This window comes from Lygodium microphyllum, chromosome 8 (genome assembly GCF_053477565.2).
Source record: "Lygodium microphyllum isolate KBCC chromosome 8, Lygodium_microphyllum_v1.1.10, whole genome shotgun sequence".
NCBI classification, from domain to species: domain Eukaryota; kingdom Viridiplantae; phylum Streptophyta; class Polypodiopsida; order Schizaeales; family Lygodiaceae; genus Lygodium; species Lygodium microphyllum.
In genome coordinates this window covers 107184647-107201339 of record NC_141142.1, presented here as the reverse complement: position 1 = coordinate 107201339, position 16693 = coordinate 107184647, and the positions used below count along the sequence as shown (strand labels likewise).

At 41.0% G+C, this 16693-nt stretch overlaps 1 protein-coding gene across 2 annotated transcripts in view; it reads right to left on the bottom strand.

The window, feature by feature from the left end:
• TPC1 (two-pore channel 1) overlaps positions 1 to 16693 on the bottom strand; it is a 208311-nt gene that overhangs the window by 116597 nt on the left and 75021 nt on the right. For both annotated transcript variants that reach the window (XM_087683338.1, XM_087683337.1), the window contains one exon: positions 12875 to 12932. In XM_087683338.1, the coding sequence (XP_087539464.1) occupies positions 12875 to 12932 (58 nt within the window). The remainder of the gene's footprint in view (positions 1 to 12874; positions 12933 to 16693) is intronic.

The window sequence follows — 16693 nt, the reverse complement described above, 5'->3', positions numbered from 1 at the left end:
AAATTTAAAGCATGGCGAAATGCTTCAATTTTTTCACAAGGAAGAGCTTCGATGAAGATGTCTGCCACATTAGTGGTGGTAGGACAATAGACAAGGCTGATATCAACTGCATGTAGCCTCTCTCTGACAAACTGATAATGTATCTCAATGTGTTTCATAAGTACATGAAACACTGGGTTCCGTGCCACTGCAATGGCACTTTGATATCAGTGAATAAAGGAGTAGGCTCCGTAATAGATACATCCAGATCAGCTAGCAAACGTCTAATCCATACGCATTCAATTGTGGTAATGAAAGCTGCCTTGTATTCAGCTTCACATGAGGATGTGGCAACAGTGGACTGTTTCTTGCTAAGCCAAGATATGCAAGACGAACCAAGAAAGAAACAATTACTACCAGTGGAGTGACGTGAATCATAATCACCAGCCCAATCAGAATCACTGTAAGCATGTAACTGCAGTGGTCCCCCCTTGGCATAAAGCAATCCAAGAGATCTAGTACTCTGCAAGTAACGGAAGACACGATTAACAACTTGCAAATGTGACATGCGTGGCTGATGCATGTATGTACTAAGGGCGCAAACTGCAAACTGTATGTCTGTCCTAGTGTTGCATAAGTAAATAAGACATCCAACTGTTGGAGCATATGAGTGTATATCAAACAAATCACTGTCATCATGTAATGACAGCTTTAGTCCAAGTTTCATTGGTTTACAGACTGGCTTGCAATCCTGTTAGCCAAACTTCTCAAGAAGTTTACCAATGTACCTTGACTGTGATAACCCAATACCTCTAGTATCATGCATGAACCGAATGCCCAAGTAATAATGCAAAGAACCCAAGTCTGACATGTCAAAAGTTTGCTGCAAATTTTGTTTAAATGCTGAAATCTGATCAGCATGTGTCCCTGTAAGAAAAAGATCATCAACATAAAGACAAATGATCAGCATGGATCCCCCCTCTTTACATACGTAAAGGGTAGACTTAGATGAGCTGTTTATGAACCCTTGGCTAACCAAGAAAGCATCTATCTTTGCATACCAAGCTCTAGGAGCTTGTTTCAAACCATATAAAGCTTTTTTCAGCTTGCAAACCAAGTGTTCCAAGCCCTCAACTGCAAAACCAATGGGTTGCTGTACATATACTTCCTCATGAAGTTCCCCATGTAAAAATGCAGTTTTAATATCCAACTGATGCACAGTCCATCCATAATGAGCAGCCAAAGCAACCATAGACCTGATGGTCGCCATGCGGGAAGTAGGAGCAAATGTCTCCTCATAGTCAATGCCTTTCTTCTGTGCATAGCCTTTGGCTACAAGCCTTGCCTTGTATTTGTCAATGGATCCATCTGCATTCCGTTTCAGCTTGTAGACCCATTTTGTTCCAATGGCTTTCTTCCCAAATGGCAAAGATACCAAATCCCATGTTTGATTCTTAGTGATAGAATCCAATTCAGATTTCATTGCTGCCATCCAATGCACACTCTGTTGTGCATCTTCAAAACATTCAGGCTCTTCTTCATCAAGGGTACTTGCTGCCATAACAAACTCCATGGTATGTGCAGTATCAAGCATACGAGCTTGCCTTCTAGTACGACCAGCCATGGGTGCATCTAGATGACTATCTTTCATAGTCTGTAAATACCATCTAGGCATTTGTCTTGCCTCTTGACTGTGCATAAGCTCTTGCTGAATTTCAGTTTCAGCACTTTGCTGAATATTCAAATCAGCCGATGGCTAATTTCTCGCATTTTCCAATGGAGCAGCTGGCTGAACATTAAGTTCACTTGCTGAAACTCCAGCTGAATCACCAAACGTAATGGGCAGCAGCCCTTCAAATACATCACGGGCACCCTGATATGTGTCTAAACCAACCAAGGACAATTCTGATTTTTCATCAAATAATACATCCCTACTAACAAACACCTTTTTAAAAACAAAATCATAGAGTCTGTAGCCTTTGCTTGCACTGCTATAACCCACAAAAATGCATTTGACAACCTTGTCATCCAACTATTTTCTAAGCACCTTTGGAATATGTGCATATGCAAGGCACCCAAAGGTACGAAAGTGTCCAACAGAAGGTTTCCGGCTGTTCCAAGCCTCAAAAGGTGTAATTTTCTTCAAAGCTTTGGTGAGGCATCTGTTCAAAACATGGCAAGCACGCATGACTGCTTCCATCCAAAAACTGCGAGGCAAGCTCTTTGCCTTCAGCATACATCTAGCCATCTCCATGAGTGACCGATTCTTCCTCTCTGCAATCCCATTCTGCTGTGGAGTATAAGCAGTAATGTTCTGATGGACAATGCCCTTCTGCTTCAAAAAATAATTCAGCATAGAGTACATGTATCCCCCCCCCCCCCTCGGTCCAAAGGGAGAGTCTTAATTTTACAACCAGACTAGTTTTCAACAAGTGCAATGAAAGCCAAGAATGCATCATACACTTCTGACTTTTTGACCAAAGAGTAGACCCAACAAAATCGAGTAAAGTCATCAATAAAATTCACAAAATAGTAACATCCTCCCAATGACTTTGTCTGCATAGGCACACATACATCTAAATGTACTAACTGCAACCTGGCTGTTGCTCTAAAAGCAACATCACGGGAAAATGAAAAGAGATGCATTTTTTCCAAAATACATCATTTGCACAAGTGCTCAGAAGGTCTCTCCAGTAGAGGTAATCCATCTAGCATCTGCGTACGTTGTAAAAGCATCAAGCTGCCAAAGTTCCAATGCCCCATCCTAGCATGCCATAACTCTGCCTGTATCATAGCAGGAGTAAGAGTGGATGTCAAATACACTGACTGATCAACTAAAAGAGCATCCAACTCGTATAACCCATGACATAAAGTGCCTATCAAGACCAAAGTCATGTGTTCTTTGTCTCTCACCATGCATCTGTCATCATCAAATGTGACCTGCAATCCACAACGTGCCAAAGAAGAAATAGAGAGCAAATTCTTCTTTATGCCTGGCACAAGTAAAGCATCCTGTAGGCGGAGAATAGAGCCATCAATGACTGTGAGTACAATCTCCCCAATACCTCGAACACGGTATGATGCATTGTTGGCACACTATACAGACTTGCCAATTGGAGCAGCACTAACAGAAGCACATGAATCTCTGCGAGATGCACTATGCCTAGAAGCACCACTGTCAAAAAACCAAGTGCCTCCATTCTCAGTAGAGCTAAATGCTCCATCAGCCCAAGAAGTGTCATAATTGCATGTGTAAAAACAATAGTCCCTATCTGCAACAAAGGACACAGACTCAGTAGCAGTGGAAGGAGCATCAGAAATAGACATTCCTAACTCCTTCTCCTTGGCAATGCGCTTTCTGCACTCAGTGATGTAGTGGCCTGGCTTCTTACAATAATGGCATTTACCCTTTTTGGCTTGCATGCCTCCTTGTTTTTTATTTGTCTGTGATGTGCCAAAAGTCCCAGAACTCTACGGAGCATTCTTCACTTGGCTACCTTTGCCCTTCTCTCTAGCCATAAAAGCCTGCTCAGAGGCTATAGCATCCACACCACTACTTCTTGTTTGCTCCTCCTCTAGAAGCAAACTCACTAGCTGAAGAAAAGTGATTGGCTGTGCGGCAATCCTCATGGTGAGGTTTAAGGCCATATGAAAAGCCAAGTATAAAGGAGGTAATGAGTTCAAAGTGGTAGATATCATCTATGCATCCGAATAGTACTCATCAACGTTCATGAGTTGCTCACACAAGTCCTGAATTTTGTTCAAGTGATCCTGATTAGAATCACCTCCATCCATTTTCAATATCTCTAGCTCTTTCTTTAAGAAAAAGATGCGAGTCTTATTCTTGCCTGCAAACATCTGCTCCAAAGTTAGCCAAGTTTCTCATGAAGAAGCTGCTAAACAAATGTGGGGGATGATTGACCGTTGAACTGCCAATGCAATCAGCGACAAAGCTATGCATCCCGTGTATTCCATGCTTTTTGAGCTGCTGTTCTTTGGGGAAGTGGCTGAAGTGGAGCAGGCTGAGATGCCCGTTGTGCACGTCCTCTTGGAGGAGGAGTAGCTGGAGCCACAACTCCAAGTCTAGCTTCTTCTCCACTGACATAATCCCAAAAAAAATTTGCCACAAGTACATTCTTCATCATGAAGGACCAAAGTGAATAGTTTAGGGTTTCCATCCAATCTGTCCTCCTTGGATACATAGGTGAAAACATCTCCTCCCTGATTTGCCATGATAATCAATTACCAAAAGAGGCAAAAGAGCAATGTCGAAGCGGAACTAAACTGGAAATCTGAAATTTACCAAAAATTGTAGGAAATAACTTTCTGCAATTAGTATGCAGAGGTGCACTCTATCAAAACTGTCTTTAATGCACACAATTCAATGTGCAATCAGTGTTCAACAACACTGTACCAGCAAAATCCCCAAAATTTCCTGCCTCAAATTTGTTCAAAACAGTCTTTCTGTGACTATAACTGCAGTGTGTATGCCAATGTCCTCAAAAAACATGAAAGCCGCAAAATTTTTTATGAATATGCCCAAAAAATTTGCATCCAAAGTGTCCCAAACACGTTTCCGAATGCTGTGCTTGTTGCATAGGAACCCCTACTTCCAGAAATTGATGCTGGAAATTAAAATTTTAAAAAAAACATTTACCAGAAAAAATTTACGGGTTGACTACTCTCGCAAATCCGTCGGCAAGTGTCAGGCGGGTCCAGTCGGGTACAGGCAGCGCTTCAGACGGGTGCTTCAGTCGGACCGAGCTAGCGACGGTTGACGGGCACAGCGGCGACTGGCGACAACTGGCGGGGCGTGCGACTGATGACGTGAGGATTGTCGGGCGGGACGTCCCATGTGGGCGCAAAACAAGGGGGCTGGTCCAGGCAGGCGCTGGTCCAAGCGAGGTGACTGCTGACGAGCGGAGCGTGTGTAGTCTGGACTGGCGGGACAGCAAGTGTCTGGCTAGACAGCTCCAAGGAGCAAGTCGAGCTGCTGCAGAGAGCTGGTGTGGTCTTCCACTGAGGCGCTGTTGGTGAGGCAGTGGCGATAGGGAATAGTGTTGGACTAAGCCAGAAGCTCCCAAAGACTGAGTGGAGCTGAGCAGAGCAGAGCCAATGCTCTGATACCAAATGTGAGAGAGGACGGCAGGATCGAAGCTCAGCACAGAAAACAGTAGACAGTGTGAGAGTGAAGCACGGTACCCAATTCAATAGACTGAAAGAGTGCAATCAGAAAGTACAAGGTACAACCCTTAAACCTTAGGGTTGTTGGGGGTATTCACACCCGAACACGGTAAGTGCCCGTAAGTGTGTGTCATAAGCACATACAAAATAATATCATAAGTCTAGGGAAAAAAATCTCTCCTTCCGAGAGTAAAAAGTGCCCAAGTGTCCTACTAATCATCAACACTCCTATGTGAGCGTAGGCATAAGTGAGGCGTGAGTGAAATACCCAACACTCTTGCACAAATGAAGGCCTTGGACAATGCATAAGCATTGCTCTATTCAGGTTACTTTTCTTGGTCTACTACTAGAGTATCAAAACAAGGTACTTTACAACCTTTGAACTTGTTGGAGAATATCTAAACGCACACAAACATCTTCAACGAGGATGGCCAATCGACAAGTGGTCCCATCGAGCCACTTCTAGCTTTGAGGCAAAGAAAGCCCCCACAATAGAGAAACTTCTCATCACTCGACTCCAAATTCATCGAATCAGGAAGGTAAATGCAAGGTGACTTGAAGCAAAGATCATTAAGAGGTTGCTGCTTTGTGTACCACTAGACCAGCCTCTTTCATGGAGACAAGGATTATCACAAAATAAAAAGGTGAAGATGAGCTCCAAGGCATTGATAATAAATACCATTGAAGCTCCTCTTATGTCTCTTGATTTTTGAAGAGAGGATTGTTTCCTCAATGTGAGTAATTCCTTGGTTGTCTTGTGAATAACACTATATTTGGCATGCATGACCTTGTAAATGATATTGATACTACAAACGGCTAATCTATTGCGGTGTTAGCTCTACTCAATTTTCTTTCTTCTTGATTGTTGTCATGTCTATTATACAGAGATCTCAGGTGTGGATCATTTGGATCGTTTGAGAATAGTATATTGAATGAGTGTGAAGAAGCTCTTAAATCACTAAATAGGTTCATCCATGTCCCTTAATGCTGAGCTTCCGTTGCCTCAAACATTTGGTTCCATTGGCAAGACATTGGATGGAATCTACACACTCATTAATTGGCTTCACATCTTACCAGATTGGATGATTAAAGTGTGTGTCAATTACTAGGATCAAATTGAGTTCAATGTGGTGGGCATAGCACCTCAAAACCCATCATGCATAAAGTAGGAGGGAAAAAACTAGGTTAGATTAATCTTTCTATTCAACCTTATCATGAGGCCACGTGGATGTCATCCTTGATAAACCATGCTTTTTTTACTAGTATAGACAATAAATCTCATGCAATTTCTTCAAGTCTCTAATGGTCGTTTCTATGTTCTCCAGGGTTGTCCACCCTTTGAGATCGCCAAATCTAATGCAAATATGATATCACCATTGAAAATAGCTGGAAATTTAATGTAAATATGATATCAACATTCTAAAATAGCTAGGAAATTACAAGACTATCTAGCGAAAGGGTTTCTTTACCTAGTACAAATCTCTATGGGATGCGCAAAAGAAGGATGGCATGATGTGCTTTTGTGTTGATTACAAAGGTCTCAATAAGGTGAACATCAAAAATAAATGTTTGTTACCTCATATGGATGACCTTACTCATCAACTTTGTGGTTTGTGCTACTTCATCAAGATCAAGTCGTCCAAATACCATCTGATATGGATAGCTCTTGCGGATGTCCCTAAAATTGTGTCTCGTATGCAATACGGACATTGAATTTTCGATCCTACCTTTTGAGTTAACAAATGCTCCTACAACTTTCAAGTTGATGATGAACAATTTGTTTTATTTGTAACTTAGAAAGTGGATAGTTGTTCCCTTCATGACGTACTTATTTCTAGTAAGTTGTTGGAGGATCATCTAAATCATTTGCATTTCGTCTTCTCTCTTAAGGCAAGTATGCTTATTTGCAAAGCTACCAAAGTGAAAATCCTATTAGAAGTGTGCCCAAAGATCAGGATACCTGAAAGATGATTTTGTATGAATGTCATGATGCACCTGCCTTTCGCCTTGGCTAGCCAATTATTTTATTGGCTACACATGAAGACTTTGATGGAGCCTTACATGCATGGGTGCTTCCAATGTCAACTTAATAAAGCTAAATTGTGCAAACAAGTGGGGATTTTACATACTTTATAATTTTTTTATAGAAAGTGTCATAATATCTCCATTGATTTTGTGGTAGGATTCATCTGTACAAATCTGCATCATGACACATAGTGGTAGACCAATTGACAAAGATGGCCTCGTTCATTCCAATAAAGACCATAGTTACAAGCCGTAAGTTTCCTAGTCTATTTATCGATCACCTGTTTTAACTTTATGGTTTGCTTGAAAAAAATAGCCAAAGACTAGGACCCTAAGTTTACTATCCATTTGTGGCAAGCGGTCTTCCAAAGGTTGGAGACCCAATTATCCATGTCATCCTTAAAGTGTCTTCAGACCGATGGACAAATTGGCAAGCCAATTAGACCATGGAGGACATACTATGTACACGTCTTCCATAAACAATCTTATTGGGAGTATTATCTTCCACAAGTTGAGATTCCTAATAAAGTGCTAAGCATTCAGCTATTTGTTATAGCCCGTATATGTTGATAAATGGTTATGAACCGAAACCACTGATTGTCATCTAGCTCAAGGGAGTAAAAATGCAACCTCTTTTCAACTTCTCATACAATATGCAAGAGATGTTGATGATTGCAAAGAAAAGCACTAAAATAGGCCAAGATCATGCTACATTTTATGCTAATGAAAACCGTACTACTAAAGAGCTCCAAGAGGGCACGTGGGTTCACCTTAAAGTCCTAAGGAAGCCTGGTTCATTAACAACCGGAAAATGCTATTAGTTACCGTCGAGGCATTGTGGACCTTCCAATGACTAGTAACATGTCTAACTAGTTGGATTTACCTCCAAACATCAGAGTTTATCTAGTGTTCCACATGAGTCATTCGAAATAACAACTATATAAAGGTAACATAATTGTCCCTGTTGAAGAAGTCCTGCAGCTCGAAGATACTGCTCATTACAATCCACTCAAACCTGAATTGGTTCTTGACTATAGAACTAATTTCTAAACTATTCCATCGAATCATTTATTCCAAGTATTCAGTAAAATGCAATAACTACTTGGAGGTAGAGGCAACTCGGCAGTCAAAATATTCATTGAAGAGTTATTTTCCCCACTTCATCCCTTAAGTTATTGCTCAGGACAGCCTTAATTCATAAGTGGAAAAGTGCCATATTCTTGGAACTCTAGATGGGCACCAGTAGTATTGGTCATTGTGGTCATAAAGTGCTAATGTGAATGCACTAAAGGTACTTTACAATTAGGGCCAACCGAGTCCTATTTATAGGACTCAAGGCCCTATTGTGCACATCATTGTGTGATCACCACTTTTAGAGTCTTGGCCATAGATAGATGCATCTATATATTGGGACATTGTGGGATAGTGGTATATGACACCAACTCTTGTGACATGGTTTGGACTTTGTGCATTGCTAGCTTCCAAGCTCAGAGGTGATCCCGTTTGGCTCTCTCGCTAGGAGATGATCTCATCTTCATTCCCTTCATGTTCTTTACCCTGCATATGGCTTGTGCCATGTCTCATGTGCAAGTTGGATCCTCACGAACATTCCAATCATTAAGACAAAGAAATGTGTAAATCATGTGACCAGGTTTCTTTGAATATAATTCAACAAAGTTGCATTAGCAATAATGACCAAAAATTTTAAGGAGAGTATTGCTTTTGGGCTTTATAAGATAGCTCAAGTCAATGTATATTAAACAATGGTTAAGTTCTTACATGGCTATTATAATGATTGGTAAGATAGAGGGGTCCTTTGAATGCCAAATGGAAACGCTGGTCTCCCATGATTGACATGATGCTTTTATTTTCCCTAAAATGCCTGATCAAATTTTTTGTTTAAAGTTTGCAAGGATGAATCAGCTTGGTGCTGTAGGCAAAGGTCTTTGTTTTTCCAAGAAAATTCCAATAATAACATCTCACAGAAAATCCCCCTCAAGTCAAGGTACAAGGAATTCTACAAAGAGTATCTAAGTACATTACAAATACAATGGTTGTGCGAACAATAAATCTAATGGCCTATAATGCTAGACCATGTAAGAGACAGTATTGAAAAAGGTGCTGGAGTCCCAGGCCCACACAAAGGCCTCTCTTTTCCTTTTCACTCTTTCAAATCTACCCTACATCCTCTCCCGTCTCCCAGGAAGAGTGCAGATAATCTCTATCCAAATCCTAAAAAGACTCTATTGTGGATACATCCTAAAGGTCTATAGCATGGCTGAACCTTGCAGTCCCGATGTACCAGGCCATAATACTGGTAATATGGAGCAAGGATCCTACTCAAATATTGTCCAATGATGAGGAAAGAAAGTCTGCCCTAAACATTCTCATAGGCAAATATCGCGTCTCTATCTATGACCGCAACAACCCCCTAAGTTGCCACCGTGGTCTCAATTGTTCTAAGGAATGTCATCCTAAGGACTCTCCTCCATATTTCTTGAGCTCTCAAACAATCCCATAGGCAGTGTCTCTGTGTCTCCTCTAGCGCGCCAAATCTTGCGCTTGCCACTAGGTCCTTGGCATATCCAAGACAAGTGCCAACTGCTAAGCTTCTGGGAGGTAATAGCCATAGGAAAGGGATATCTTCCTAGGCTTGCTCTCACCTAGCCTCTTTCAAAAGTCTAATAAGAAATGGTTTGAGATGCTTTGTCTGTGCCAATAGGAGTAGGCTGTTGGTTGTGCCTTGATTGTACTAATCTAAATCCTCCTCCCTAACATCGCATGGCCTATATGGATCCTCCCACACACTCTCCTAGACCCCTTCTATAATCTCTGAAGAGGTCTCCTTAGATCAGCACAATATCTCCACCATGTGCAAAGCAGGTGGCTGGGTCTACATCAATGTAGCACTTCTTCTCGCAATCTACCACTACTCTAATCCTTTGTCTTGAGCATCCTAGTAAGCTTTGTGTGATCCAAATCCTCTTGTTGGAGGCAACTATTCTCCTCAACCATAAAAGTGAATGTCCTATTTCTACTAGTCACAATGACTGCTAGAAGGATTTCCACTTGTGAAGAGAACGTCCAAGGTCTAAAAAGTATCTGTATCCATCCACCAATCAGGAGGTATTCCCTCTATCATGGCATTGATCATAGCCCTGATTCCCCTAAGACCTTGTAGTCTTCTATCTCTGAATCTCCTGCTACAGCTCCTGCAATGCAATCACGATTCGAGCCTCCCACTAAGACAGCAACATGTATCGAGAACCTCCCCCAAGATAGGTAAGTGCTTTGCCTGAAAGTGTGGCCTGACTCTAATCTCAAATAGTAATTGAAGAGAAGGGCCTGCCTTCTCCTCTCTTTGGTTATAGTCGATGGTAGCTAATGAAGGCAAGATGAAACAAATCTCCATGCTTTGATATTTCCTGCTGCAAATCGAACCTCAAAGCTCCTCCTCCCTAAGTTTCTGGTCCTGATCTCCTGAAAAATGAAGTGAATGCTAGGCTACAATGGTCCTCCATGTATAGGTGTGATAGATTGAAGCCTCCCTATCATAAGCTTCTTCCATGGCTCCTTGCCCCAAAGTAGACCATTAACCAATGATAAGATGTCAGAATAATTTGTAGGATAGAAAAACATCATTCAATGCACTGCTTTATGCAATTTTTACTTATCCTTCAAATGGCATATATAATAGGTGACTCATCCCTTCTCTAAAAAATGACAAAACATGGACTGCAAACCTCCACAATTATTGGAAGACATTGCACATAATCTTCCGGATTGGTAAAAATGACTGTGTGACCCAAGTATATAGATATTTCTATTACGTTTTTTTTCAGAGAAAAGTAAAAATTCTATTAACAGACCTCAGAACAAAGTGTCCCAAGGTAAAAACCAAGTACAAAGCGTTAGGAAAATTGGAACATTCAAAATCATCCACATGGTGGAATCTTGTATGAGGGTGGGAATAATGCATATGCACAAAATATCATTCTATGTATTTATTAGATGTAGACTATTTTGGCAAATGGAAACAATTCATTGCAACGCATCATTTGAGCATGTGAAAGGCATTCTTCCTCCTTGAGTCTTATGAACATGTATGGCATGTTTAAGAGTGTTGAGCTAAAAATGCATTATCAACTGATTAGCTATTTAAAACAGCCCCAAAACATGTAAATTACCAAACTTCATTAAAAAGAAATGCGTTCTTAGAGCATCTATGTCCCATAAACCAAACCCTAATTTGGGAGGATCCATTCATTTATAAACAGACAGGCTGCCCACCACTCAGCCTATTCCTATTTTGCAAATTGTTGGCGCCCAGTTCTCTGCTGTCCACACCCCTTCTAGTGGATATCTCGGTTCAAGTTGTTGTCCATCAGCAGCAACCTAGATCCACCTCTTCTTCAGCACCTAGTGAATAGAGTCTACAGCCCTCTACATCCAGCATTTGCTGCAAGTGGCAATTTTCCAGCCTGTTCACACTATTGCTAGCCATCGCCTTATGTCAAAAAGGCTTCACATAGCTGTGTTTGCTGTATCCAGACCCTCAGCTGGCTGCATTTGCAGTTGTTTTGCAATCGCCATCTCTCTAGGGGCAGCTTGACTGCTGCATTTACAGTCTGCAGCTGTCAATTTCATTCTTCAGACACATTTTAGCCTGCTGCCCACTATTCAAGGTGTTCTAGTCCAGTCCAGCATTGATCCAAACTCTATAGATCTGCATTTGCTGTTGCCATACACTTTCAGGGGCTGTCTTCTGCGTTTTGGGATCCGTACAGAGGACAGCACACTTTCTAGCTCACTCTCCCTGCCCCAGTCCTAGAGACACAAGAGTTCAAGGTTTTGTATACACCCTACAAATCTGTTTACTGCATGAGCATTGTATTTATTCATTATTCTTCATTCATCTTGAGCGTTCATTGTCTCCGAGTTATCCTAAACCTATTGAGCTCTTTTATCAATCAATGCCTTGTCGTACGATTGTGTTTGTTATCTAAAGACGAGTATTTCTTTACGAAGAGTTGGACTTCTTCTCTGGGTCATTGACTACTTTATTTTTGCCCACATCAGCTAGGCACACACCCTGTTTCTCTTGTATGGCATATCACCATTTTCCACTTGGACTAGCATTCACACTCTTATCTATCTACACCACACTTCAATGCAGGCTGCCTTACTTCATGTATATCTCTTCCATGTCATAGTCATTTGTGTTCTTTTATGCACCTCTTTGCTTTCTGTACATAAGGGAGTATAGTTCTCCTTCTATTCATTCTTTCACTGTATCAGAGCAAGTTTCTTCATGATAGCAGAGCATAGACTGTTGTAACCGACTGTAAAGAGAAACACGTGAGGATACAAATGGGAAAAGCAGGTGTGTTCATGATCTTGAGTGACAGCTTCTAAGGAAGATCGAGTATCAAAATTATTACTTGTGACAGCAATATGAAAGCCCACCCACACAAAGATGAGCTACACAAACTTCGTCTTAACTTCAAATTTTTATGAAGGCATTACTGAAACATAAACACACAAAAATATTGAAACTTGAAAAGATTTAACAGACTTGCAAAACTTTGTACTGGTCATTTAGATGGCAAGAAAGAAAAAACCCCTCCAGTATTTTTCAATTCATGCATATCCAAGTGCAATTAAAGCATGTTGAGCTGAAGCTTACCACAATGTCCAAAACCCTTGTTAAAGCAACCATCGTCTTGACATTTTCTCTAAGAGCCCTGCAAGATTCATACACCTGAATAATTATGCCCTTGGTATGGGGGTGTTCTAGTACCAAGAATATGACAATGCATTTAAAATGCTCCACCTCAACAAGCAAGGTCAGAACATTTTGATATATGTAAGCTCAAGGTGAAACTCTTAAAGAATCCAGTAACATGTGATTCAAGTGAAACATCTGAAAGTCATATGATCATCTAATGTGTTGAAATTATAAAGCAGCTTCCCAAGACAATACTGATAACATATTCTCAGTTTGTTGTTGAACTCCCTCTGTCAAAACGGTCCAGAGCACTGAAGAGCCAATAAAATGAAGCAAAGAGAATACAAATTCGTTCTGCCTGATAACTACCAGCTACCAGCAAACCTAGCAGCCAGTCACTATATGGAAGAGAATCTAGATTAAACCCCTACTATGGTTGCAGCCTGAGAGTATATGGCTGACTATTTCTGCATGCATGAACAGCACAAACACTACCAAGTATGATGGAATATGCATCATAATTTTCAAAAATGGCATGCACATCCATGATTCACTCTAACTCAGAAACACTTACACATGCATTTTGATCATTCCTAAAGGGTTTAGTGAACCGATTTTATGACAGGCCAGTCCTTTCCTTGTTGGGATGACCTGAGCTTAATTTGAATAACAAACAAAGCGGGAAGATGAAATAAGCAACAGCATGCCAGTTCTTCACCCATTGAGGGACCCCAGCCTAATTTGCATGAAAATCTAATCATGGAGGTGAAATAATTAATCTACACAAACCAAGCTACAGATCATTAATGTAATTTTATCCGATGGTATGTGCCTTCCACCCTCCCACATAATTTCTAACAATAATTAGTGATTCTATAATGTGTTGATATGGAAATACTGTCAACATAATTTGGGAGCCCAATAAAACAACAAAACCGTCTAGAAGCATTTCTGACCACTGTGTGGCTTCCTCTTTCAGAAATTTACAAGATCAGGCAGCCTTCCAGCTCAATGACATATGACCTGTTGTAGACATTCTCCAATCTCATAGTCCAAGAAGGATAAGGGGTTGAGTTCATGTGTAAGGCATGGCCTATGGGCATGCAAAATGTTTGATGGCTCTAGGAAGGTCTTTCTGAGATGAAAGGATATAGTTTGAGGTAGCAAGGCAACAATGCTACTTCGATCATACAAGCAGCTTGGCTGGACCACATGAAAGACCAGATATGGATCAAATGCAGATCCACATGTGCCCATTGATAGAAGATGGTAGAATACTTGGGACTTAACAGCTCATGTTGTCAATAAATTAATAGTGGAACCATATAAACAAACTATTTGAAGCAGTTAAAAATAGGGGTGCAGGAGAAAATTTATATCACTTTTGTGGATTTCTTTATACTATCAATTTTCAAAAGAAATCAAATGACATGGTGTATATCTAATATATGACCATAAATAGGGATGTAGTAAATCAGTCCCCAAATGATAATAAACCCGGAGGAGGGCGAGGAAGATCTACCTTCAGCATGACCTAACACTAACAAAAGTGTGTGCCATGGATTATTGAAGTCTCATCCAGACCAACAAGGTGGGCAAGTGGGCAGTCTACATAGAGTCATGTCATTATTATAGACGTGCCCATGGCAAGGCACCACTATCAGACATGTTCAAGATTCACAATCTTGAACTACACTAATGACTAGAGCAATGTGGGCAAACATGAGCTTGTTTGAGGAGACCTTTAGAGGGGAGATCACATCAAACTCAATAATAAAGACACATCATCACACACCAAATACCAAGAACTCGTCTATCAGGGTTGGAGGTTATAGACAGGTCATGGCAGTCAACTTGTGGTACTCAGCCACAGCTACAAGGACTTGGGAGGGACCAGAGGGTCAAGAGGATAAGTTGTTCTATACAAGCAGAAGTCGCAACACAGTACTGATATCAAGCAGACATGAGGAGGCTTGCTTTATGAGTACTGACTGACTGGCCCATGATATGTATGTTGCATACACTTATTTTCCCCCATGGACTCCATATATGTTACAATTTGGCTTGAGAGGGAGTCTTGAGCAACCAAAATCAAGCTAGCAATAATATTCAATTTACATGCATTAATCCTTAAGGCTTATATTTTACATAGTAGGACAAATGTCCAAAAATCCCTGTAAAAGGGCATGTTGTGGGCATCCCACTATCACTCCTTATTTCTCACTTTGAGATCATTCCCCCATTCACTCACTGAATGTTGTCCCTCTTCTTCCCCCCCATGCCTAGTGAAGGCTGCCCAACTGGAGGTTCTGCTGCCTACCTTGGAGCTGCCTTGAGCTGCTGCCCACCCAGCTAGACCTGCCACCCATGTCTATTGGTTGCTGCCCAACTGTCGCCCTATCCGAGAGTAGCTGCCCACCTATATTTTCACATCTGCCATCATCTGCAAGCTGACATCTACAGCCAGCAGCCCTTCGCATCATTATTACTGCAGTTGCCATCATTTCTCAATGGCTCCCACCTGCAGTTTGCTGATTCCACCCATGCCATCATATGTGCCGGGTATAACTTGTTACAGCTTTTGCCTTTGGTACCAACTAATATCTGGGGGTCCTAGGTCCCACATTGTGAGATAACTAACCTGCACCTCACATGTGCAAGTCACATTTGCATATTTGATTAACTCATTAATCAAATGCTAAGCAAAGCACAAAAATTTCACATCCTCAAGGGAGACCTCACCCTTGGAATCCTTGCAATGGTCCTTGATTGCATTGCTATTTGTTGCCAAAGCAAAGTATATAGCATTGGAATTTCCCAAAAGGCATCAAAGTCAAAACAACATCGACTGCTATTGCTCAACCATGCTCATGCCAAACACTTGCTGAAAATTTCTAGCCGGAAAAACCATAACATAAGAGTCGTAAAAAATCTAAAACTTCTACCAGAAACCAATAGGATGCATCTTTCATTAGCATATCTCAACTATTCTAGTCAATTAACTGAGCATAAACCATGGTTGAACTATCAATGGCGTTCCAAAAAAATACTATTGTCCACAAAACCAACTGGATACCACTAAGGACTGATAATCATCAACTGAAAATAAGCAATTGATAATCAATCTTTGATGATCATACATTGATGCAAACTAATGCAAACCGATGCAAATATATAGTTTTAGAGCTGGAGTGAAAAATCATACCAATCTGCATCATGGTTGTCACGTACGGAAAATACAATATGGTACAGTATGATAAGTTATGGTAATAGTGCTAAGAAACCACATCATTCTGTACAGTTTCCCTTCTCCATTCCCATTTTTGGTTTCATTTTCCAGCCCCAAAAAGGTTTTCTAGGGCCTTCCGAGAGTGTCGTAGCGCGGTACGAGAGACTTCAGTGTGGGCGAGACTTGAGACTATTCATGCCTATATATAATATGGCAGCTCCTATACATTCTTCATCTACTTCTTTCACTCACTTCATGAGACCATCATCCCTCTCTTCTCTCCTTCCACCGTCTCCATCCTTGTTGCCAGGCGTTGTTGGGTTTGACTCACGCCTACAATCACAGACGAATGTCGGTGTTCCATGATAGAACACTAGGGCACTTTTTACTCTCCTTATGAGAGATTTTTTCCCCTAGTTACATTATCTTCTATTTTATGTGCTTATGTTACACAATTCGGTCACTTATCGTGTTTTACACCTTTCGGGTGTGAACACACATTAACAACCCTAAGGTCTAAAGGTTGTACTTTGTACTTTCATTATACT